This window comes from Mustela nivalis, assembly GCF_964662115.1.
Source record: "Mustela nivalis genome assembly, chromosome: 16".
Lineage (NCBI taxonomy): Eukaryota > Metazoa > Chordata > Mammalia > Carnivora > Mustelidae > Mustela > Mustela nivalis.
Genome location: NC_139035.1, coordinates 48744679 through 48770863, shown reverse-complemented (window position 1 = coordinate 48770863; position 26185 = coordinate 48744679). Strand labels below are relative to the sequence as shown.

The following is a 26185-nucleotide window of genomic DNA, read 5'->3' as shown; positions in this document are numbered from 1 at the left end:
AGCCACTCAGGCACCCCTAATTTTGACTTTTGTGACAACATGGATGGACCTTGAGGGCATTATGCTAAGTGAGATAAGTTAGAAAAAGACAAATTACCTTGCTGTCTCCTTTATATGTGGAACCTAAAAGCAAAGCAAACTTACAGATACAGAGTACAGATTGGTGGTTACTAGAGGTGGGGGTGGGTGAGAAATATGAGAAGTAGGTAAAGGGAGTCAGAAGATAAACCAACAACAACAGTAACAATTAAAAAAAAAAGGAAAAAAAACCAAGCCACCAAAACAGGAAAAAAAAAATGTTACTTAAGCAATAGTTCTTAGAGATGTACTTGAATTAGTTCTGAAACAGGTAAGTTAGGAAAAGCCCTCTGAGAAGTTGTGTAAAGTAAGTAAGAGACCTATTACTCATTGTTGCTTGGGAGAATCATTACCATTGTTAGAGATATGAATGTTACAGTCCATTTTGGAGCTTTTTCTGAAATCATTGGTATCTGTGACTTCCTGGTAAATGTGTTTCTCCTCATCTCATAGATCATTGGTTCTTTCATGGTACTTTAGTTTCAGCCATTTGGAGAGTTGACTGCCTCACTCATTTGAGTTGCCACTTAGGACCCCTCCAAAGTAAATTTCATGTATGACATATAGCCTATATTTAAACTCAAACGTGTCCTCCAGTTTTGTTGAAAATCCTTCCAGCTAGTTTCATAGGATCCAACAAAGGTAATAAATATAAATAAAATTGTTTTTATGTTATATAGTGTTCTTTTTAAAGTATATTAAAATTTGGAAGAGTGCTAATACACTCTTGGCAAGATCTAGTAGTTTTGCTTGTTCATAAAATCATTGGTATTTAATTAAGAGGTAGGGGACTTTTATTGGTATTTAGGTTAATACTTTGAGTTGACTTCCCAGCAAGGACTTAAGTAACTACTATTGTCAGTCAGTGTGCTGACACAAATACAAGAGATACCTGTCCTCTTTGAGCTTAAAGTCTAGTAGGACATAGAGATGACTAAAAAAAAAAAAAAGTAGCGAAACATATACTGTGATGGTAAAACATAGGGTGCTTATGATTATGAATTGGTTGATTTGATAGCATTGGTAGGAAACTTATATCGGATCTTAAAACAGTTAAACCGTTATCCTTGTGATTGAATTTTTTCTGTGTTTCTGTAATCATTAAGATACATAAAAATTTGGGGCGCCTGTGTGGCTCAGTGGGTTAAGCCTCTTGCCTGTGGCTCGGGTCATGATCTTAGGGTCCTGGGATCAAGGATTGCATCGGGCTCTCTGCTCAGCAGGCAGCCTGCTTCCCTGTGGAGCTCAGTCCCAGGACCCTGAGATCTTGATCTGAGCATAAGGTAGATGCTTAAATGACTGAGCCACCTGGGCACCCCAGGCTGAATTTAGGTAAAGTATTTATGAATTAAGTTGACATCATTAGGTTGACAACTTATTCTAAGTATTTTAACAAGTAACATCTTTATTAGCTTCAGTCTTATCTTGTGCATTTATAGTGGTTTTATTGTCATAGTTGTCATATTTATTTAAGTATTAATAACAGTTTGGAGAGTAATTTTGTTAAAACACTCTAAAATATCAGTTCAGTAAGCTTTGAATTAAGTTTTTTATTGTTAAAAATAATTCATAATTGGGGATTTATTATTTCATGAAGAAGTTTAGGTAATAAGAATGAAATTATTAAGCACACCTATTTTATTTCTGCAGTTTTGTGTTTTGCCATGATACAAGTTTATTTGGAGTCCTTTGCTCTTGTCCCTTATGCAATAATTTTCTACCAGTAAATAATATCTTGAAAATAAATATCAAATGATTCTCCACTTTTCTCTTACTGCCTAGTGTAAGGAAAAAGCCTAGAAAATAATACACTTACTGTGGTTCTTCTTCTGAGTTTTAAGTAACAATTGAAAATATTAACATGTAACTCATACTTAATTTTTCTGTAGGATCCCACATTGCGTACCAAACAGCCTATCCCAGCTGCCTACAACAGATATGACCAGGAAAGATTCAAAGGAAAAGAAGGCAAGTTACTTAATTTTATATTTCCCTTACTGTGGTGGTGATGAATGTGAGAGGTGGTATAGCTTGATGTTTACTATGGGCAGGTGTTGGCAAACTTCTGCAGGCCAAGTCTGGCCCACCACATATTATAAATAAACTTTTGCTAGAATACAGTGGTATTCATTTATGTATTATCTGTGGTTCCTTGGTGCTGTGACAGCAGTGTTGAGTTGTGACAGAGATTGCGTGGCCTGCAGAGCCATCAAATACTATCTGGTCTTTTACAGAATAAATTTGCCAACCCTTGGGGTGCCTGGGTGGCTCAGTTAGTTAAGTGTCTGACTCTTGATTTCATCTCAGGGCATGATCTCAGGTTTCTGAGATTGAGCCCCATGTTGGGCTCCACAATGGGTGAGAAGCCTGCTTGGGATTCTTCTTTCCCTCCCTCATCTCCCCCCACCCCCACCCATGCTTGATTGTGCTCTTTCTCTCTCTCTCTCTCAAAAAAAAAGCCAACCCCTGGTTTAACTTCATGGATTCTGGATCCAGATTGCCTGTATCACAGTTACTTTTTGTGTGAATTTCAACAAATTAACTGCGTTCTGTTTTAATTTCTTTGTTGTTTCATTGCAATACAATAGTAGTGGTAGTATCTATCTTTTAGTTTCATTGTGGGGATTAGACTAGTTAATGTGTCTAGAATAGTGACTGGTATATAATAAGCTATCTATAAATATTTCCCGTTATTTAGTATTCTGCTTCTCAGAAGTTCAGACTGGAGATTCTATATATCAAATCCTGTTTCTGAAGTTGCACATGTATGCATTAAGAAATTGGGAAGTATTGATTTTAGTAACTATGTGAGGGCTTATTTTGGGGTAGCCTACATGGTATACTGGCTAATGCAGTGGTGAACCATTTCCATGTTATTGTGGTGGTTAGTGAAGTGGTACTAATGTCATTGTAATTTCTCTTGGGATCTTCATTTATTTTGATTTGTGGGAAAAAATGAGATAGAAGCAACTGGAAGTTTAACTTCTCCATTTAAATTTCATTAAAATTTCATATTGCTTCTGTACTTTGTGTGCTGACTTCATTTACTGGTTTAAGGCATGTCCTGTGAAGACATGCTGTAGAAATACAGTGGTTCATTCTTCTATTCACTGTAGTTTTTCTTGTGGAATGAATTAGGTAAAGTAGGGTTTGGCAAATTACGATCCTCTGTGGGTCAAATCAGGCCATGCCCATTTATTTACATATTTTGTTTATCTTGCTTTTCCACTGATGTGTAAAATCAGCCGTTGTGATAGAGACATACAGCTTGCAATGTGTAAAATACTTAATATATTTGTACTGATATAATATGCCTTTACAGAAAGGCATTTTTAGACTCTGTCCTGGAACCTTTATCATTATCTGCAGCATTGCTTTTATACAAGTTATATATCATATACTTATGATTGTAATTTTAAAACAGAACTTTTCATAATTTAAGACCTTCTCATGATACTAGAAGCTTTTAGTGCTACTGTGAACGAGTATTAGAAGTAAATAATTTAAGGTTATAAAGTACTTTATTCAGTCTAATTTTTGATATTCCCAAAATAACAAAACTTTTGAACACAATTGTAGAAATAGTCTTAATCAACTTCTACAAAAGGCCTCACTGGCATGTATTGAATATATTTTTGGGACTAGTACTGCTTTTAAGGTTTTTATCTTCATAGGCATGTAATTTAATTTTCTATGAATAGTACATTTGATGCTTTGTTACATTATTAAACTGTCAGATTATAACACAGATTATTACTTTAGTTTTGTTATTGATCACAGAATGCATAAAATCTAATAGCAAGTCCCCTTTCTTTGTAGAAACGGAAGGCTTCAAAATCGACACTATGGGCACCTATCATGGAATGACACTGAAATCTGTAACGGTAAGTCACTTTAACTGCAGAGGTTCTTTTGTTCCGGGCATTTTATGTGAGTAGCAGATGTTGAAGAAAGTCTTTGTTCTCCATTATTTTCTGTTTCAGACGTTTATCTTTAATGAATAATTGTGCTGATAATCTGTAGGTTGGTTGGTTGCTTTGTGGATATCCTTCTTTTGGTTTAACTGAGTTGAGTGTGTTTAAATAAAAGCTGTTTTGGTTAACTTGCAAGTAGGGTGGGTGCTCCCTGGTTAGAGTATTTAATGCGAGGGAGTAGTTGCAAGGTCCGGTTTGGACTTATTTTCGATAGTCTCTTACGTTTTTTAAAATGTAATGCCTTGTGCTCTTTAAGAAAACAGATTGTAATGGTTGATGTAATATTTACAAAGTGTGTACTAAACCAGAACCAGGTACTTAGAGGACTGCACTTAAAAGCCTTTGGCTCACTTTTGGCAGACTTTCTTTTATATATATATTTTTAACACAATGAAAATGATTATTTCCGGATGTTCTGTTTAGGCTGTGTTTAACACAATTTTTATTTAGTCAGTGATAGATAGGACTTGGTAATGTAGAACAGGAATTCTATTAACCTTATTTTGATTATTTATATTACAGATTATTATTATACTTGAAAATACTGTGTATATGTATTAGAGTACCACTAAATTTTAAAGCTAATATCAGACTTACTTTGTTTTTGTTTACTAATCATCAGATCTTTGAGGACTCAGTATGACATGGAATCTTCATATATTTGCTGTGATTTCTCAGAATTAAGATATATCTTGCCATGCCTTCCAGAGCAGATAGCAAATAAACATGAAGGATCTGATATTAAAAGTTGACCTTTTTTTTTTCTCCTGGACTTGAAATTGGAATTGAATATTAGATATTTTGCTAATACACTTGTTTTTTAAGTTGTCATCAGATTTGTTTCTGTGTGACTGAAATTGTATGTGAGCTCATTAATTCATTTAACAAGTACTTACTGAGCACTTGTGTCAGACTCTTCTAATTGCTGGGATTATAGCTGTAAATAAGACAGACAAGGGTTCTGTAGAGAGAGTAGTCAGAGAGGCCTCTCTGAGTAGGTGACACTTGAGCACAGCAGACCTTGCAGAACCGCATTCGGTGAAAGATTGGTCATGATTGAGGCCCAGTAGAGCATAAATGAAGGCCAGTATCTCCAGTGTGTAGTGAATGAGGGGAAGGTGGTAAAAGATTAGACAGACTCATCTTATGAGATCTGCCTAGTTCTTCTGACTTCAAAATGTAGCTCATGGGTGTAAGATTAAATTTTTGGAAGATTCATTTATTGACATTTTCTTGGGAATAGAACTTACCTACTGGCCATTCCCTAAGTGAATTATCATGGAACTGCATTTGTTATCCTTAGGTAACCATGAGGGGGACTTTTTTGTGGTTGTGGTCATTGTTTTAACTTTTGTCTCATCTGAAATGCCATGAAACTGGTTTCATTACTGAACTTCTGTGCAAATAGTAAGACCAGTGATAGTTTTTATAGTGATGCTTTTTACAGAACAGTTTTTCTAGAATCCAAGGACAGCTTCTTAATTAAACAGAGTGATACAGCTCTGCTTCCTCATTAGACTTTGCTTCTAAATATACTTAAAATAGAGGTGAATTTAAGCAAATTTATGGCATTTGTTTTTACAGCAATAATCACATATAGACATTGTGTGGGAATGCAACAGAAAGACTAAAAATGGTCAAATTGTTGGTACTTCCCATATTTTATTTTATTTTTTTTTAATATAATTTTATATATATATATTTTTTAAGATTTTTTATTTATTTATTTGACAGAGAGAAATCACAAGTAGATGGAGAGGCAGGCAGAGAGAGAGAGAGAGGGAAGCAGGCTCCCTGCCGAGCAGAGAGCCCGATGCGGGACTCGATCCCAGGACCCTGAGATCATGACCTGAGCCGAAGGCAGCGGCTTAACCCACTGAGCCACCCAGGCGCCCCATAATTTTATATTTTTTATAAACATATATTTTTATCCCCAGGGGTACAGGTCTGTGAATCACCAGGTTTACACACTTCACAGCACTCACCAAAACACATACCCTCCCCAATGTCCATAATACCACCCCCTTCCCATATTTTAATACCCCGTTTGAATCTCTGTACTGTTTGTTGTTGGAGAATGCATGCAGAGGTTGACCTTGAAAGCTTTGAAGTTGTTCTGATAATTATTTCTTTTTATTTGAATCTCAAGCTTAAGCTTCCAGTGTAATGTTTTTTCCTTGTCTTTTTTCTTTTGAAATTACTAGTTTCACCAACTTTGTCTTATTCTCGAAGGAGGATTTCTCTTGTGATATCCACCCAGACACACAAAAGCAGTTAAATGTATGTTAAAGGCTTTGTTGCACTGATGTGACTTCCTTTCTAGTTTACATATAAGCTCCTTTTAGGTACCACTGCTTTTCAGGGTTTTGACATGTGTAGGTGATCTACATAGTTACTAAAATTGTACCAGTCTATATTAGGATTGGTCTGTATATCTTTTAAGTTCAAGACACCAGAGTCCTGTTAGATATAAGATTAAGTTAATCAGGTTGTGCAGATGTCTGGAAAATTTTTATGTAATTGATTTTTTGTCTTCATTTGTTATAGAGAAAAGGAGTATGTGATTTGACAGTATTTCTTAAGAGCCATGTTATTGAAATTTATGTTTATGAAGGCAATAATTTATAGAAGTTCAATATATGAATAGAAGCCCAGGTATTTTTAAAGTTACAAGTTTATATAGTTGAATCTGGTTAGCTTTTGACATAGGCCAAGAAATATAAGTAACACAAGACATGGATGTTGGAGTTGCTAAAGGGCTTGGCGAAGTTGGTAGACTTTCCCCAAAATGTGTTAGTTGAGTTATATAATGTTTAGGAAATAATAAATTAAATGGATTTTTATGGTACAGGAATTTCGTCATTTCTAATATATGTATATCTAAATTGAAAAACAAGAGTATGTGCTCTTTCCCAGGATTGTTTGTCCCTTTTCTTTCTCCTTTTGAGAACACTGGAAAGAACTAGAATTGTGTAGTGAACTATCTTAGTCATTATGGGTTGGGACCAGAAACCATTTAGTATAGGGAATACCAGAATGTATTTGCGAAGATTCTTTTTGTGAAAGGAGCCATCTTTAGACTAAGAAAGTGCCACTTGACAGTACTTTTCATTGTATAGAAAAGAAGAGGAGGTGATGAAGACTTTTCTGTGTTGGCAGACAGCTTATCTGTTGTTCCACTAGAGTAGGAGTAAAAAGATAGAGTCACAGTGCACTCTTGTTATTTGTAAGGATTTGATAATTGAATTGAGGACTACTGGGACGCCTGGCTGGCTCAGTTGGTTAAGCAGCTGCCTTCGGCTCAGGTCATGATCCCAGCGTCCTGGGATCGAGTCCCACATCGGGCTCCTTGCTCCGCAGGGAGTCTGCTTCTCCCTCTGCCTCTGCCTGCCACTCTGTCTGCCTGTGCTCGCTCTCGCTCTCCCTCTCTGACAAATCAATAAATAAAATCTGAATTGAGGACTACTTCATTTTAACCTCCTAATCTAGCTTATTAATGTTCAGGTAGGAAGGTTATATACTCTAGCCCCCATCTATTCTTTTCTTAGTTCTTACTGAATATCACTGACTCTCAGTTACCTTGCTGTCTTCATTTTTGAGGAATATTTTACACTCCGAAATTGTGCAGATCAGAAGCTTTCCTTTAAGATTGTTCTTTGATTTGACTCCAGTAGAATTGTAGTTTTTATAATAAGCCTTTTCTTGGGAACCATTTTCCCAATAGTAAGTACAGTTGGGTAGATATTCAGAATTTACAGTAGAGGTGTAATCATCATCAACTTTCACTGTTAAATAATAACCAGAATCTCAATCTCTCAGTATAAAGTTATATTCTTAATCAGGAGTGCATTTATTAGTAACCTTCCAGTTCCCATTTTATAAAGTTTCCTTCATTCTCATTTGGTTTTTGATTAATTTGTTCATCTTTGCTTGAAGTGTTAGGGGAGTACTCTAGTAGTAGTAATGCTCTAGAGTTGTGACTAAGAGTTCAGGCTAGCAGGAGATGGAGATTGTTGATTATGACTTTATTACTAAACACTCTTCTTTCCTTCCCTTCTTTTCCTTTAGCAAATATTTTTTGAGTGCTTATTATAATAGTTGTGTAGATTTTAAGGGTGCCTGTGGGAAAATTTCTTCTCAGAGTTAGATGCAGCATGTCTGTTTATAAATGCTAGTGCACTGACATCATATGCCTCTCTTAGCATACTTCTGGGATTATTCATTGTGCTGATCTAAATGTGGTCCCACATACGTTTTATTAGGCATCTGCTATCATTTAAAATTTTATTTTACGCAGTAAGATTTAAAAATAAAAATATGTCACAAAAAGAGTCTGGATTTTCACCTTCTTTTGAAAAGCTATCTGGCTTTTGGTAGCATAGTTAAGTCCTGGGTAGTCTAGTGTAGTAGGAGTCACACAGATCCAATGACTGCCTTTAGATGGGATGTTTTCTTTAGGTAGTCCATAGACATCACTGCCCTGTTGCCTTTGATAGTCTTTACTTATACAGTTGACCCTTAAACAACACTGAGGTTAGGGATACTGACACTCCCTACCCCCTGCAGGCAGATGAGATTCTGCATATAACTTTCGACTTGCCTAAACTTAACTACTAATAGCCTGTTGGTGAATGGAAGCCTTATAGGTAACTTACAGCCTATTAACACATATTTTGTATGTTATATATATTATATACTGTATCTTACAATAGAGTAAACTAGGGAAAAGAAAACAGTTAGAAATAAGAGGAATACATTTATGATACTGTACTACTAAAAAATCCACATATGAGTGCATTTGTGCAGCTCAAACCCATGTTGTTCAAGGGTCAATGGTACTATCTTCTTAGACCCTACTGGCCTTTTAGTTTGAAATCCCTGATCTGAATAAAGGCAGTGTTATCTTATTAAAGAGAAGGTAATCAGTTGAAAGCAGTATGTATTTAAGGGTTCAAAGTCAGTTCTGGCTTTGAATCCCAACTCTTCCATGCCACTTAATGAAGGTGAGATTATTTAACCTTTCAGTGATGGATTTTGTTTTTATTTTGTAATAAAGAACTCACATCATAGTCTTATTGAGGACTGAAAGACACTATGTAAAATGCTTATTAGCACAGGAAAGATATCAAATAAATAATGGTTACTTTTATTAATGAATTTATGATTTTTATTACTTTTATTAATGAATTTTTATTTACTTATGGTTTTTATTTACTTTTATTAATGAATTTATGGTTTTTATTAATGAATTTATGATTTTACACCTTAATTGTACATGTAGGCAGCTTTAGCGTCACAGGTGTATTTAATATTACATGTTTAACGATGCCTTGTTCATTCAAAGTTATGAAGAGTTTATTTAAATATTATGAAAACTTGGGGCACCTGGGTGGCTCAGTGGGTTAAAGCTTCTGCCTTCGGCTCAGGTCATGATCCCAGCGTCCTGGGATCGAGCTCCACATCGGGCTCTCTGCTCAGCACGGAGCCTGCTTCCCTTCCTCTCTCTGCCTACTTGTGATCTCTGTCTATCAAAAAAACAAAAAACAAAAACAACGAAAACTCTTTTCTTCTATAGTAATGGGAATATTTTTACTGTGGCTGTGTATGTTTATCTTAGTGTTCTTTATCCTGTGAGAGAAAATTGCTGCAAAGAAGTTACATGGTAGGTAAGAACTTAGCTAGGTTAGGCTTTTCTGTCTACTTATGGAGACCCATATATAAAAGGAAATGAGGGATGCCTGGCTGCTCAGTTGGTGGAGCATGTGACTCTTGATCGCAGGGTCGTGAGTTCGAGCTCCACATCTCTGGCATAGATTTTACTTAAAAAAGTTTTTTTAATGACATTTATTTAGATTTAAGTTATTTAATTTTATCATAAAAGTATATGGGGAGGATGGGTGAAATTGGTAAAGGGGGTTAAGAGGTACAAACTCTTATAAAATAAGCCACATGGGATGAAAACCATAGCATAGGAATACATTCAGTATTGTAATACATATATCATGGTGAAGTATTTCATTGTATATATAATTATCAAACCACTATTTTTTATATTGAGAGTATATGAGCTGTACTTCCAATAAAATTTTTTTAAAAATCAAAGCATAATAAGTATTGGGACATTAGTATGAGGTAATAATTGTAAATAAGAATATTACTTTTATAATTCATAACTGTCTGCATTCTGTATTTATATTGGTATATTATTCTGCTTAAATATTATATTGCCCTTGAAATAATTTTCAAAACTTGCTGGCTATCTTGGTATTTCAGGGAACAGAGTGGTTCTGTCCTGTGTCAGCCTGAGCAGTATCAAGGTGCATCCCCTAAACAAAACGAAATATTATTTGGTTCTGTCATTTACTTGTTCTGTGTCTTTAGTTTTTGAAAGTTAATTTTATGTTTATTGCCTGTTGCATGATGTAATACTTAAGTATTAACATATTAATATTTTTTACAGTTTATTTCTAATATTTGCATTTTTATAGACTTTTCTAAGAGTTCATCACTTAATTAGACAATATTTTTTCTTGGTACTCAAAATACCTCTCATATTCTTTGTATAGTAGTTTTGTCCTAGTGATTTTTCCAGCTTTTTTGCTTTTTTCTTTCCTTTCCTTTTTTTTAATGTGTTCTTTATAGATTTGGACTCTGTCTATTTACAGGGAAGATGAAGTACAAGAGTGAGCTTTTTTTAATTTTTTTTTTCTTTTTAAAGATTTTGTTTATTTGGCAGAGAGAGATCACAAGTAGGCAGAGAGGCAGGCACAGAGAGAGAGAGGAGGAAGCAGGCTCCCTGCCCAGCAGAGAGCCCGATGTGGGACTCGATCCTGGGACTCTGAAATCATGACCTGAGCCGAAGACAGAGGCTTAAACCACTGAGCCACCCAGGCGCCCAAGAGTGAGCTTTTTGTTATGGTTTTTTTGAGCTGTTCCTTGCAACAAATTAGACATCAGTTTTGTTCATCTGAAAAATGCTATTACAATAACTTCTCTGGCTATTTGTTTTGAGGTTTACATGTGTCTAGGCATACCTTGTTTACTTTGTTCTTTACAGTGCTGTTTGCCTGTAGCATTGAGTTATTGAGGAATATTTTTATATTAAACATAGGTAATATTTTGTGAACTTTTCATACTGAATAATACAGAAAATACCCTCCTCTCCTTTATAAAGGTAGGTAGTATTTAGACGGAATACTTATTTAGATGGGTGTATATCAGGCTTCTTGCAGTGATACTCCTTGTGGTGAGAGATATTAAAATCTAATTTTTCCTTATTATTTTGTCAACATAACCAATATATGATTCTAATCTAATTCAAGAAAAATGAATTATAAAAAATCAATAGGTGTCAGGAAATTTTAATGCATATGAAGTACATATTTATAATACTACTTTTTTGTTTCTTTTAGTTTATGTATTTTATTGAGCTTTATTGAAAATCTTTTGCACAGTGGATGTTACTTTTGTTGTAAGCCTATACAGTTAAACTCTATTAATTTAGCTTTGCATTTCTTTAAAGAGTGATTATTGGCTTATCCAAAGTGTCTTAGAGATTTTAATAGTATCTATGAGATTTCTTTAAAATTAATCTACTCACGACCATGTAGTTAATATCATAGTCGCAGAACTTCTGAGACTTACTTTTGAAAGAAACAAAGTTTATGTTGGCACATATGTCAGAAGTAGTCTAGAAACTCTTGTGTAATTTTTAATAACAATGTTAATGTCACCTTTTTTCCAGTGTTTGAATATTGATCAATGTAAGAACTGGGGAAAATAGAAACCAGTTTGGAAATATAATAATGTTTGCTAACAGCATGATAAACATTTATACTATAAGATTTCATTTTGATCATATAAAATCTTTCCGTTGTAATTCCATGTGTAATGCTGTAGTTATTCATGATCCAGATGTGCACAACAACAAACTTCTTTTAAAAAAAAATCTCTCTTGGACCTACTATAGTACAGCATTTTATTCCAGTTTCTCTTTACCTTCATCAGTACAACTTCAATATCTGGAACATACTTTATCACTTGCAAATTATAACTCCTCTCAAGTATATTTTTAGACTACCATATAGGCATGGCTGTATTTTATATATTATGTATTTCTCTTCATTATTTTGAGGGAAAAGTGCCAGTATTTAATATTTCCTTTATTTCATGACATGATTTAAATCAGTTTGTTCATATGAAAAAACCTAGTATAACATTCTGTAATTAGATGTTTAGGTAATTCCTTGATAGGTACTTTTCTATTGGTGGTGGTTGACTGAGTTTTAGACTGCTGTATCAATTTCTAGGTCTTCATAATTTGATTTAAATGTTCAGTGAATTTCAATCTTTTGTATAAACCTTACATTCAGTCTTTATTTTCTTTGTTGTCTTAATTATATTTGTCTTAATATTCATTGCATTTCTAGTTAGTTCATCCCCTTCCCTTCCCTCTCCCCAACCCTGCCAAACCTCATTTGATCTTTAATTCTGAGTTTTGGTTTCTTTTCCAGGTCTTTTTCTTGGTGGATGTTTCTTTTAGTGTTGTTCTTCTTGTCTTTCCTGCTTCTCATGTTCCTCTGTGAGTGACTGTTCCCACATTCATTTTAAGTATCTGTTTTTTAAACTCTTACTTACTTCTGGTCTGGACAGATCTTAGTATTTAGAAACTAAGTTCTTATTTGAAATTTCAGAATGGTGCTTTGCTGTGAATAAGTTGAAGACATTCATTTGAAATGCTAAGGAAGTAAAGTTTTTTTTTAAAGATTTTTATTTTTGACTTCATTGGAGATAAAAGGCATACCATAGAACTCAGGTAATTATTTCACTATTGAAGCTGTCATATTTTATGTTGTCATTAAAAAAAATTTGCTCTTTGTATTTAGATTTAATAGTTATTTTGAAATCAAGTCAATTTAATATTTTACAAATTTTAAGTCAGAAATAACTGATTTAGTATTATCTACAAACAGTGAATTCTGGACACTATCCATCTAATGATTTACCATCCTAAATTCAATAGATGCTTCAGTCTTTCAGTGTCTTTTTGTCTTATACATGTGTTGCTGTAAACATTCTGGAATTGAATTCCTTATATTTTTTAATATGTCAAATTTGAGAACTAAAATTAAACAATTCTTTGACCTTTCAGAAGAATTTGAACTCTGTTATATAGAAGGCTTTTGTTTTTTTAAATATTTTTTATTAAAGATTTTTTTATGCACATGTGCATGAGTGGGGGGAGAGGCAGAGGAATAGGGAGAAGCAGGGAGCCCGATGTGCTTGATCCCCGGACTCTGGGATAGTGACCCTAGCTGAAGACAAACACTTAACCAGCTGAGCCATCTAGGTGCCCCTATAGAAGGCTTTTAGTTTTCTTTATTAAAAAAAAAAAAATTCAGCTTCTGATATGATTAAAATATAATTTTATCTTAAAACGTTATACAAAATATTTAAGTGTCCTTAGGAATTGAGTTTTAACATAGAACTACATCTTTTTTTTGAAGATTTTTATTTATTTGACAGAGAGAGAGCACAAGTAGAGGGAGCAGCAGGCAGAGGGAGAGAGGGAGAAGCAGGCCCCCTGCTCAACAGGGAACCGGATGTGGGGCTTGATCCCAGGACCCTGAGTTCATGACCTGAGCTGAAGGCAGATGCCTAATGGACTGAGCCACCCAGGCACCCCTATAACTACATCTTAATAACCAGCCATTCTGATAGTAAATTTGTGGGTACATTGTAATTCATCAAGAACTTGGATATATATTGTCACATTTTTCCCCCTATAAAAGTTAAACAGGAAAAATAAACATTAAAAGCTTAATTATTTAAATTATTTAAATTTATATTGGTAACATTTTTTTCTTTATCTTGACTAAATGTAATAGATATAATTGATCTAATATCTTCCAATAAATTGGTAAATACCAAATTAGGGGAGACCCATAGTACACATTTGATTTCTAAACATTCAGAGTCATCATTAGTTTTTTTGAAGTTCATATAATATACTTTTTAAAGCTTTATAAACATTAGCATGCTGATGCAGCATGCATCATTATGGAATACTGGTCAGATTACATTTATTTATTTATTTATTTATTTATTTTTTAAGGATGAATTTTGTGCCACGTCCATGATAGATCAAGAGAGGGTTTTTTTTTTTTTTAATTTATTTATTTATTTATTTATTTGACAGAGAGAGATCACAAGTAGGCAGAGAGGCAGGCAGAGAGAGAGAGAGGAGGAAGCAGGCTCCCTGCTGAGCAGAGAGCCCGATGCGGGGCTCGATCCCAGGACCCTGAGATCATGACCTGAGCCAAAGGCAGTGGCTTAACCCACTGAGCCACCCAGGCGCCCTCATTTATATTTTATATTGGAACCCTCCTGTGGATTACTGAATCCAATCCATGGTCATATAATCTGGTTCTAATTGCATTCAGAATTTTCACCATCAATTTTATTATGTAACAGATTAAAGCATAAATAAATGCTGCTGATGAACAGCGAAACAGAAGGGGAAGATGAGTTGTGTGGATCCCAGGTTGTGTAATAGGGTGGCATTTCCTTATTAATATGCTGTGGCCCAGAGAAAGGCTGAAAAACTGGGTAATAATACCATAAGAGATTTGTTACTCAAGCTTATGATAGTAGCTTTTGAAATGCTAAATGCTGATTTATTTATTTACACTGAGAAATGTAATTGCCAAGATTGCTGGGTAGTTTCTAGCACATATGCATTCTCTGTGTAAAGAAGCTCATGGGAGATCATGGTATAATGGTAAGTTTGCACAGTGACATTAAATTATATCCTTCAAACGTTTAATGGTATTAAAGTAAGACTGCTTGATATTTGCATCTCTTCCATAAAGACCTATTTGCAAGGCCAAGGAACCTTTCTCCTTGATCACTGCTTAGAGGGGCGTTGTAATAGTTCGCCATTGTGACTTCTGTTCTTACTGGTGTGTCTGACTAATTTCAAGTGCATATGATGTATTTCTTTAGATGTATAGATTACCGATTCAGATTTAGGATAATATCTCATTCTCTTGTATTTGATTTATTTAAAAATGTTGATTTGGGACTAGGTCTTTTGAATTTAAAATTCATGATGTTGATATCCAAAGGTTCTTATTTGTCACAAGAGAGTAGACAATCATAGATGACCTGGCTAGAAATCTGAGCTGTAGATCTTGAATTAGTCCTGTTTAGTTTTGTTGATTTGGAAGGGGACACAAGGAGCAAAAATTCCCTACAGGATTCTGGAAAATCACCTATTTCTGTCTTCCACTTATTCTTAGAGTGATGTTAATGAGTTTACTTAAATCCCACGCTACTAATTAATCAATAATTTTAGTGCTACAAAGACATTACAATTTAAGTGTTTCTTGCATTCTGTTTAAGTATTTAAGATTTAGAACGCAGTCAGAATGAGTACAAAAACAAATATAATTAAAGTTCAAATGGGGAAGTACTAATATGAGTACCATTGTAGAAGACTGTAAGTAGATACGTAATCGTGCTATCTTGGGATGAATCTTTTTTTTTTTTTTTTTAAGATTTTATTTATTTATTTGACAGAGAGAAATCACAAGTAGGTAGAGAGGCAGGCAGAGAGAGAGAGAGGAGGAAGCAGGCTCCCTGCCAAGCAGAGAGCCCGATGCGGGACTCGATCCCAGGACCCTGAGATCATGACCTGAGCCGAAGGCAGCGGCTTAACCACTGAGCCACCCAGGCGCCCCTAAGAATTTTTTTAATAAGGATAACTGGTCCTATAGAAAATTTTCCTTATTTTAATTCATGATTTATTTAGTTATACTTCTTATCTACAATTCAGTTAGATAAATTACAGAACTATTCCTTTTCTTTCTTTTTTTTTTTTTTTAAAATTTTATTTTACTTGACAGACAGAGATCACAAGCAGGCAGAGAGGCAGGCGGTGGTGGGGGGGAAAGCAGGCTCCCTGCTGAGCAGAGAGCCCCATATGGGACTTGATCTCAGGACCCTGGGATCATGACCTGAGCCACAGGCAGAGGCTTTAACTCCCTGAGCCACCCAGGTGCCCCAGAACTATTTTCAGTAATAGGAGAGTGAAAATAGTTTTCTCTTACACACATAAATGACTATCCCCCCCATATAATCTGCCCCCTCATAAATGCATAAATAATTATGATAAAAATGTGCTTGAGGTCTTTGTTGGTACGCTTAAACTACGTATGCTAACATTTGTGTTTGGTCTACAGTGAAAAACTGCTATTTTTATTTAGGCTATTATTATTATTATTTTTTAATGCTGTATTGATTTTTGGTGTTTACCTATAAAAAAGTAAGCAAGTCATCTTTTACCCTGCAATAGAAGTTTCTCATATGAGCTCTGTTTTGCTTTGTAATTTTAGGTTAAATTCATTGAACAATTATCAAGTCTGTAGGGAAAGCTAATTTCGAAAACCACTCTGTTTGTTATCTGAGCTGAATTCTTAGAAACTATTGTGAAATTGGTTTTAATGAGTGTAGAGAAATGTAGAGTTAGATATGAATAAAAGTAATTAATGTAAAGGAATTTGTATGGTTTAAGAGTGTTTTCATTATTGTCTTACATTTTCTAGTTTGTAATGATTTAAAAGGCTTAAATGTAATGATTAAAATCAAGGGTTGGCAGACATTTTCTGCAAAGGGCCAGATAGTATATATTTCAAACTTAAGGGTGATAAGCAAAATCAGAGATTATAGGTAGGTGCTTACATAACAGGAGATAAATACAATCTTCACAAATTTTCAGTGACAAATATAATAATAATAAATGAGTAAAATTTTGTGTAATACTGATCTGATGAGAGGGACGGAATTTATTTTGGTGACAGGATAACATTTTGTGGTTCAAAGTTGGTGTTCTGTATCACCAAAATTGATTGTAAATGTTCTGTAAATCTGTAAGCCTGGTCTAATGAAATTTTATGTATGTTGTCTCTGATATGTATTTCGTCTCTGAAAAACTGTGTTTTCATACAGATAGAGACTGGCAAGTGCTTATATCAGCACATGAGCATGTGATACTAACTGAGCATATCTGTCACTTGGAATGTGTTTCTGGAATTTTGTTAGATTATTTTCTTTATATTTGCCTTTTTATCATCTCATTTTGGATTTATTGTTATCAATTGAAGGGTAGGTGGAAGTTCCAAACTTGTAGTTAAAATTTTAATGTTGCTGTATGGACAAATATGGGACACAAACTTCTGTCTTTTGCATTCGTGCCATCAGTATTTACTGTGTGCCTGCCATATGCTGGGGAGTAGTATAGGTTATGGGGATGCAGTGCAGTGATAAATGGAGGAGGAACGAACAAATAAAAGAGCAGTGATACATGCTTTTTAGAAAATTAAAATAGGATGAAATGATAAAACTGCATTCTTGCTGTGTGCCACTCACCGGTGCTAAATTATAAGAGGTCTTCGTCTCAAGTATGTAACTGCAATGGTGCGGAGGCAAAGTTACAGTATATGAGTGAATATGATTACATTCCAATAACTGTAAAACTTCCTTTATGGATACTGAAATTTGAATTTTGTGATTTTTACGTGTCGAGAAATAGTATTATTGGGGCGCCTGGGTGGCTTAGTGGGTTAATAAGCCTCTGCTTTCGGCTCAGGTCATGATCTCAGGGTGCTAGGATTGAGCCCTGCATAGGGTTCTCTGCTCAGCAGCGAGCCTGCTTCCCCCCACCCTCTCTGCCTGCCTCTCTGCCTACTTGTGATCTCTGTCTGTCAAATAAATAAGCAAAATCTTAAAGAAAAAAAATATATATATTATTTTGATTTTTTTTCTCTCCATCTTAAAAAAATGTAAAAACCAGTTATGGCCCATGGGACATACAAAAATAAAGAAGGGTCTGGATTTGATCCACTAGGCTATAGATTGTTAACTTTAGGCTTAATTTTTTTTTTCTTTTGCTTGTAATTTATTGTCCCAGTTCTGGAGGCCAGAAATCTGAAATCAAGGTGTCAGCAGGGCCATGCTCCCTCAGAACCCTTTAAGGGAATCCATCCTTGCCTTAAGTTAAATTTTTATGAACTGATGTAGAAGGTAGAAATGAATTTTATACTGAATCCAGCAGTCAATACTTGAGTTGAATTTTATGGGTTGAGGAATTGGTATTTAAATGAATTTTAGGAAGCATGCTATTTTAAACACACACATAACTAGTATAGTCATTAAGTAAGAACACTAACTTTTAATGTTAAATGTAAGAGAGGAGGCATTTGTTTTGCATACTGGCTATTGCTTGTGTAGTGTAGTTAAAACTATTATTTCTTTTTGTCTTAGGATATGAAAGAATATTAAATGAAAATTGTTGGGCTTGGGTTTTAGACTAAGAGCAATGAGAAAATTATAAATTTCCTACTAAGGAAATTAAAATTTTATCAGTCTTTTATAAGGAATTTTTTATTGCTTAAAGCCAAATAAAATGGATTTTTGGTTTGTTTGTTTGTTTGTTTTTTAAGAAAACTCATAATAAAAGAATGTATCGAATTTTGTTAACACATTCTCCTGGTGTGTGGGAATGTGATATTTGGGGAACAAAGATAATATTTTTTGATCTGACAGCCAGACTGAGAAAACACTTCTGCAGAAACAGAAGAGCAGTTGATGAGTCTGTTGAGTGAGGAGAGCAGAACAGAGTAAATAGCATGGATAAGAAGAGAGGATGAGCAAGCTCACCTTCCTGCAGACTGCAGAGCGCCCTTAGTGTTCCTCCGTTAAATATGCTAAGCTGAAGAGCTGTGTATAGCCTATTCCAGTTACAAAAACGGAAAGGGTTCCTTTTCAATTAGTCATTATTTGGCATCCTGGGAACCATTTTGTATAGTCCAGGTGCCTAACTACAGCATTCCCCTACCCCCATCCAGATTTTTTGCTTTCTAGCAGTCATGAAGATTCCAGTGATCTGGCACTGCATTGGTAGTTAGTAAAGAAGCACAAATTACCTAGCTACCCTCATTCTTCTCCTACCCTGTTCTTTCAAATGTCAGGTTCTCCTAAGTGTGAAGCCTAAATGTCATTAGGACTTTTTAACTTAAGACTGTAACTTACTATTTTTTTTTAAACCAGCACTAATTCCAGTGCTAAGATGTGCTGGTTTGATCAGAGACTAATTTTCTAGGACCAGGCAGCTGATAATAATGGCAAGTTTGTTTTTTTCTTTGAAATGAGCACTGTTAGACAAAGGAGTGCATACTCATAAGATACGAATGCTGCCAAAGCTGTTGTTAATAATGCTGCTGTCTTGCCTGAACATCGTGGGGGAAAATCCTAGTTAGCTCGCACCCTCAAGTCAGATGACCTAGGTAGTCTGGGATATTAGTCTGATAGACTGAAGAAAAGGTCATCTTTATTTATTTATTCTTCAGATAACAGTGCTTCTTTGTAAATTTTTTTTTTCACTCTGGGGACTTCTTTTTTGCAAAGCAATCAGTGAATCCCCCTGCCCAATTGTAAAAAATTATAAACATAAATATAATTAGAGAAAATAGAATATGTTTTTTTCTATCTGCCCATCACACAGATTTCTGTAATTATTTTTAAACCACTCTTCATATGTTCCACATCTCCTTTTTCCTGAAGTAGTATAAGGCAAAACCCAGACACTGTTCCTGCATACTTTGTACTTCTAAAAAAATACTAAATTCAGTGGCCCTCTTAGCGCAGTGGGCAGCGCGTCAGTCTCATAAAAAAATACTAAATTCTTTTTACTTAGACACAGAGACATTATTGTACATTACCAAAGAAAAAAACTTATCCTCTTTCACCCATTTCATTTTCCATTTTCTTTGAAAAAATTTTTTTTGTAGATGATTCATTGGAAATAGGGCCCAAACAAGTACCAAAAATTGCATTTGGTTGTAAGGAATAGTAGGTGTTTTTGTTTTCCTGTACATTAGAGGTAATAGTCTTTTTTTTGGTGCATGGACCCATTTGTTGGACTGGTGAATCCTGGGAGCCTGTATGAGTCTTTTCTCTGGGTAACAGATATTTTTTAAGATTTTATTTATTTATTTGAGACATAGTGAAACACTAGTAGGGGGAGGAGCAGAGGGAGAGGGATAAGTAGACTTCACACTGAGCACGGGGCCCTATGTGGGGTTTGAGCTCACCACCTTGAAATCATGACATGAGCTGAAATCATGAGTTGGAAGCTTAACCAACTGAGCCATTCAGGTGCCCCTGAATAATATTTTAATGCATAAAATAAAATGCATAAAATAAAGATGTCCAATTGTATTGAAAGAAAATTATCAAGAGACTTTAAAAATACAAATTTATGACATGGTAATTTGGGCTTCTCTACTAATACATTATATAAAAAGATCTAGTGACAAATCTAATAAATGCCAGAATTTTGAAGTATGAGGAGTGTACACAATATTTCAAGATGTCTGTAACAGTTGTAATGTGATATCAAATCACCTGATTTCTTTTGGTGACAGAGTCATGCCAGTGTTAATAGGACTGAGGTTTAAGGGTATGTTAATTTCTGTTAGAGGTTGGTGAAAATAAAATTGTTATTTTATTTTTGCCCCTTCCAGATTAAGGACCCACAACCCCCTGCCCTACAGTAAAAATTTTAAGAAAGGTCCTGGCTGCAATTGTTTTATTGTTTATTTTCTGTTTTTCTGCAAAATTGTCAACTTTTTCAAAACTCCTGGCCTTTGTCTTTGCAGTTCTGTTTTTCTCAATCATTCTTCCTCTTCTCTTTATAAGACTGGATCCTCATAATTCAGATCTTAGTGCAAAGGTCACTTTCTCAGGAAGACTTGCAGGTTTTTTCTGGTAATCCTGTTTTGTTTATCTCGACAATTTTCTTTGAATACGAGGATTTAAAGGTAGGAACCACATCTTTCTTGCTGTCTAGTGTAGTTCTGAGATCAGAGTATCTGGCAGAGTTGTTGCTTGAAAAGTATTTGTTAAACTAATGAATGTTTCCTAAGCTCATATTATACATTGTATTTTTAGTTAACTTTCCATTCTTTCATATGTGTACAGAGTAGTACTTAAAATTCATTATTGTCATTAATGATTTTGTAATATGTTGGCCCTCACTTCCACTTCACAGTCCTTTTATATATTTCTTGACAGCCCTTCACTGTGTCTTCCTTGGTCAGTCAGGATCTCATACAGTGTTTTTTTTCTCTCTGTAAACATGGCATCATTATCTCCTCTGTGCCGGGGTGAGAATTTTAGGCATCATCCTTGCCACCTGTTCCCCCCGCCCCCCCAATATCTAGACATCGTGCAGGCCTGTTGACTTACTTCCTAACATCTCTGGAATTCTTTTTCTCCTTATCATTGCCGTGCTGTGCTCCAAATTATTTTTATATCTTCCTAGGATTTTGCAGTAGTCTCACAGTTGTTCTGCTGTCACATATATGTCTCTTCAGTATTTTCTTCACATCGTAGCCAGAGTGCTTCAGAAACGGTTAAGATAGAGGCCATTAGGAGCACCCACTGGTGGCTCAGTGGGTTAAAGCCTCTGCCTTCGGCTCAGGTCATGATCTCAGGATCCTGGGATTGAGACCTGCATCAGGCTCTCTGCTCAGCAGGGAGCCTGCTTCCTCCTCTCTCTCTCTCTCTCTCTGCGCCTGCCTCTCTACCTACTTGTGATCTCTGTCTGTCAAATTAAATAAATAAAATCTTAAAAAAAAAAAAGAGGCCATTAGACATGAAGTAGCCTCAGCTTTTTTTCTTTTTTCTAAATATTGCTGTATTTTCTATGGATTTTTTTTTTTTACTCTTAGGATGAAAAAAACGGAATTATTCTTTTTTTTTCTTAATTGACATATAATGTATTATTAGCCCCGGGGGTACAGGTCTGTGACTCGCCAGGTTTACACACTTCACAGCTCTCATCATAGCACATACCCTCCCCAATGTCCATAACCCAACCACCCTCTCTCAAACCCCCTTCCTTCAGCAACCCTCGGTTTGTTTTGTGAGATTAAGAGTCTCTTATGGTTTGTCTCCCTCCTGATCCCATCTTGTTAAAAACCTTACTTCTTAATATGTGCTGTGTCTTAATGTGGTTTTACCTGTTTCCTCCACCCCCAACCCCTACTCCTCCTTTTTTAACCTTTCTAGCATATACTTGTGAAGCATTGTGCATTTTTCCTGAATGACAGGTACACAGTTGTCCTTCCTTTTTTTTTCTTTTAAGATTATATTTATTTATTTGAGAGAGAGAGAGAGTGAGAGAGAGCATGAGAGACGAGAAGGTCAGAGGGAGAAGCAGATTCCTCATGGAGCTTGGGAGCCTGATGCAGGACGCAATCCTGGTACTCCGGGATCGTGACCTGAGGCCAAGGCAGTTGCTTAACCAACTGAGCCACTTGGGTGCCCTGTCCTTTCATTTTTATGAAGATTTGTTAAATGGATATTTTTCTGTCAAAGGAGTATTACCTCAACAACTTAATGATTATTTTTGTCCATTGTTGTATCTATAGCTTATGAGTCAATGCCTAGGCTATCAAATAAATTAAACAGACTTACAGATGTTTTTTCAACCCTAAAGAGGACTGGACTTGAGAATTTTATTAGCCTAATGTTGGAATTCTAGAATATAACATGGTTAGACTGGTCTGTTTGGGAAATAATGCCCAGCAGTTTCATTTGTTTTGAATTTATTATTGAGAAAAGTTAAACCTCACTTTTGATCTTCTTAGGCATCATAATCCCTGGTTAGAAATGCAGTGATATGAAGTCCTTTAAAACATGTGGCTTTTGATAAGCTTGATCATCAGCACTTTCACCATGGCGTCTCTGTTTATGATTAAGTTTTGATAGGCAGTTTGTAAATCCATTCTGTATAATCTAAGATGATTGCGAGGGATTTAAAGTTTGTATAACTGACCATAGTTGTTATTTCTAGGATACTCATACTTTCTTTTTGTATCAGTTTGTATTGAAATCAGTGAATGAATCTTACCACTATAGAGAAAAATTGATCTGATACCTTAAAATGTTTTCCTTTCTAATAAAATAAAAATTCTATAAGCTGATAGGGTGGTTGGGTTATGGACATTGGGGAGGGTATGGGCTGTGGTAAGTGCGGTGAAATATGTAAGCCTGATGATTCACTTACATGTACCCCTGAATCAAATAATAGATGTAAATAAAAATAATTTTTAAAAATGCTCTAAGCCAAAAAGGTGAGGTTGTTTCATTGAGTCAGATTTCAGTTCAGTGTTTCTAGTCTAGAATTTGATGCTGTTGTTGTTTATTGCCTTAAAATTAATCTTGAGGAAGAAGGAGGTAATTTACAGAATAAAGTAGAATGCACAGATTGGACCAAACGATTGGTCATAGAGATTATTAGCAAGGAGGAGACCCATTTATGGATCTTGTGGCTGGCCAAGGATTTCAAGGATTCTGGTCTTTTTCCTAAGAACATTGGGAAGCCTTTGAAGCACTGGAATGATGTGAATAGCTTTTTGTTTTTAAAGTAATATTCTGGCTGTAGAATGGGAAATATTGCATGAATATGAGGAAACCCAATTGTGAAGGTATTGCAAGGTCAAGTGAGAGCTACTTATTTGAAGTACTAGAGGAGTAAGATGAAAAGGGGTGGGGTCCATTAGGAATCCAAGTTTTAGGGATAGATTTGTATGGTGATAACAAGAGAAGGCATCGGTGACTCTTGGTATTCTCATGTGGCCACTGACTGGGGAGGGCCACTAGCTGGAACATGAAATGATGAAAAAGGTATTAAATTTAAAGATGAGAGAAGATAACTTCAATTTAAACATACTGTAAATTAACAGTAGGTGTACCTATATAGACACTCAGACCATATAAATAGTTTAAATTTGGGGTTAGTGCTTATGAAGTTTGATTTAAAGATTCATTTTATTTTTGTAAAAATTATCTTAATTTTTCTCAGCTATTAGTTTTCTCTCTTCAGAGTAGAGGAGTCATTTATTCTCTTCTCCTGAATAAACCTACCAGGAAGAAGGTTGTAGCTGTTTTTAGTTTATTTTTTGCTTTTGTTTGCTTTTTACCTTGTCAGGAGACAGGTTTTTTTAAGAAGTACAACTTTAAATAGCAAATGTGAAACGGTGTAGGCTTGTCCTCCCTGTTCATTAGTTTCTAAGCTCAGACAACGTTTTACAGTTTATCAGGCTCAGGCATTCAGTTTTTGTGGTTACTTTCCAGAAGTGTTGGCTCTCCTTCATGGTGGTATGACTTTAGGAAACCAAGTACCAAACCCTGTTTCCCTGACCTCTCCTCAGTAATAAGGTATTTATAGCAATATAGTCTCAGTTGGATTTTTTAGAGAGGGGGGGATGGGCAGAGGTAGAGGTGTTGAGAATTCTCAAGCGGATTCACCACTGAGAGCAGAGCCCTATATGGGGCTCAGTCCCAGGACCCTGAGATCATGACCTGAGCTGAAACCAGGGGTCGGACACTTAACTGTTAACTGACCGAGCTCCCCACGTGCTCCTCAGCTTGCTTTCTTTAACAGAGAAGTTGTTCTTGTACACCTTTGCATTCCTGATTTGTTCAGATGGCAGAATACATAGAGGGCATGGTCTTATGGAGCATTATGGAATCATCACAGGAGCTATTTTATTACTTCAAAATTTGCTGGTGGTAGCATTTCTCTCAGTTACAATTCTTTGGTTACAAGCAAAAGTGGAGTCTTAACTATAGCAAAGAAAAAAGTATTGGAAATTATGGGTAAGCTCATAAAATCAGAGAACCAGTTGGTAGAAGAAATAGGTTGGTAGAAGAAATAGGAACCATAGCAGCTTTAGGGATCTGGATAATAAGAATTAATGGAGAATTTCTTCACGGTACTGAAGTTTAAGTGAGTTAGCTACATTTTCTCTGTATGTGGGTGTATGTTATTTTCTCTCAGATTCAAATTACTAGAAGAGAGGGTCTTTGATATCTTAGCTTGACCAGTGCAAGGCAGGCTACCTTGACTGAAAGTCTTCTAGAACTTTCTAAATTGGGGGTGGAAGATTTCCACAGGAAGTCTTTCACTCCTGGGAATTTTCTGGAATTTTTAAAAAATCATGATTCTTTTTTAGGAGTATAGCATTTTCAATGGATGGAACTCGAGTTTTCTGTAGGAGTAGAGTTTAAGAATAACTATACACAGTAGTAACTCAAATCTGATACTCTCAGTTATAACCTTTTTCTTTTTAATGCTTAAAAAAGCAGCTCCTCTTCAGTCTATACTCTGTGCTTTTACATACATTTTAAACCAGAGCTTTTGTAAATTTGGTACTTCTAATGATGGTTCTCTGTTTTCCCCTTCTTGAGGCTTAATGGCTATCCAGATCTGAGTCTGATGTTTTTTTTCTTTTCTAATGCTCAGAGTTCCCCATGATTCTCTCACTCATGCTTTTTCCCTTTCTCTACCTACCAAATGTATGTTTGTGTGTGTGTGTCTGTGTGTAAATCCAACCTGTATTCATTATTTACTTTTATCTTTCTTATGGTGATATCCTTGAGAATAAATAACCTTTATTCTTTTTTAATAAACTTGCTTTTCCACACCTGTTCTAGTGGAGATGTGCATAAACATGGATATATCTGGATAATCTGTAGAAAGAAGAAATTTTCTTAAATAGTTCAGTTCATAGCATTTCCTAAACACTTTAGCATAGTTTGTTTGCTCTATCTGGTATTTCAGTAAAAATTTCAGAGTAACAATACTAATCTTACTGTTTACTATAAAGTATTTGGATGCAATTTTTTTTCCTTAATAGACTCTATTCCACTAGAGATACATAGTCCCAATATGTTGTAGTGTACCTTGGTTTATTTAACCAGGTCCATATGGATGGACATTTAGGTTGTTTTCTGTCCTCTGCTATTACAAATAATGCCTCAGTAATTAGTTTCATGCTTCCTTTATCTCATATTGTTATCACTGTGTTTTGGGAAGAAATTCCTAGATGTATAGAATCTCAGTAAGTGAGGGGTAAATGGTTTTGTACTTTTGCAGAATGTTAATCAAATTCTACTCTCAATCCCCCACCATTAGAAGTTGTACCATTTATGTTTCCACTGGTATGTATGAATGGGTCTATTGCCCTACAGGTCTATCAACAGAATATAATGTCAGGCTTAAC

At 35.2% G+C, this 26185-nt stretch overlaps 1 protein-coding gene across 2 annotated transcripts in view; it reads left to right on the top strand.

The window, feature by feature from the left end:
- The window catches only part of CDC73 (cell division cycle 73), a 122382-nt gene that overhangs the window by 27934 nt on the left and 68263 nt on the right, over positions 1-26185 (top strand). For both annotated transcript variants that reach the window (XM_082703946.1, XM_082703945.1), the window contains exons 9-10: positions 1968-2046; positions 3898-3962. In XM_082703946.1, the coding sequence (XP_082560072.1) occupies positions 1968-2046; positions 3898-3962 (144 nt within the window). The remainder of the gene's footprint in view (positions 1-1967; positions 2047-3897; positions 3963-26185) is intronic.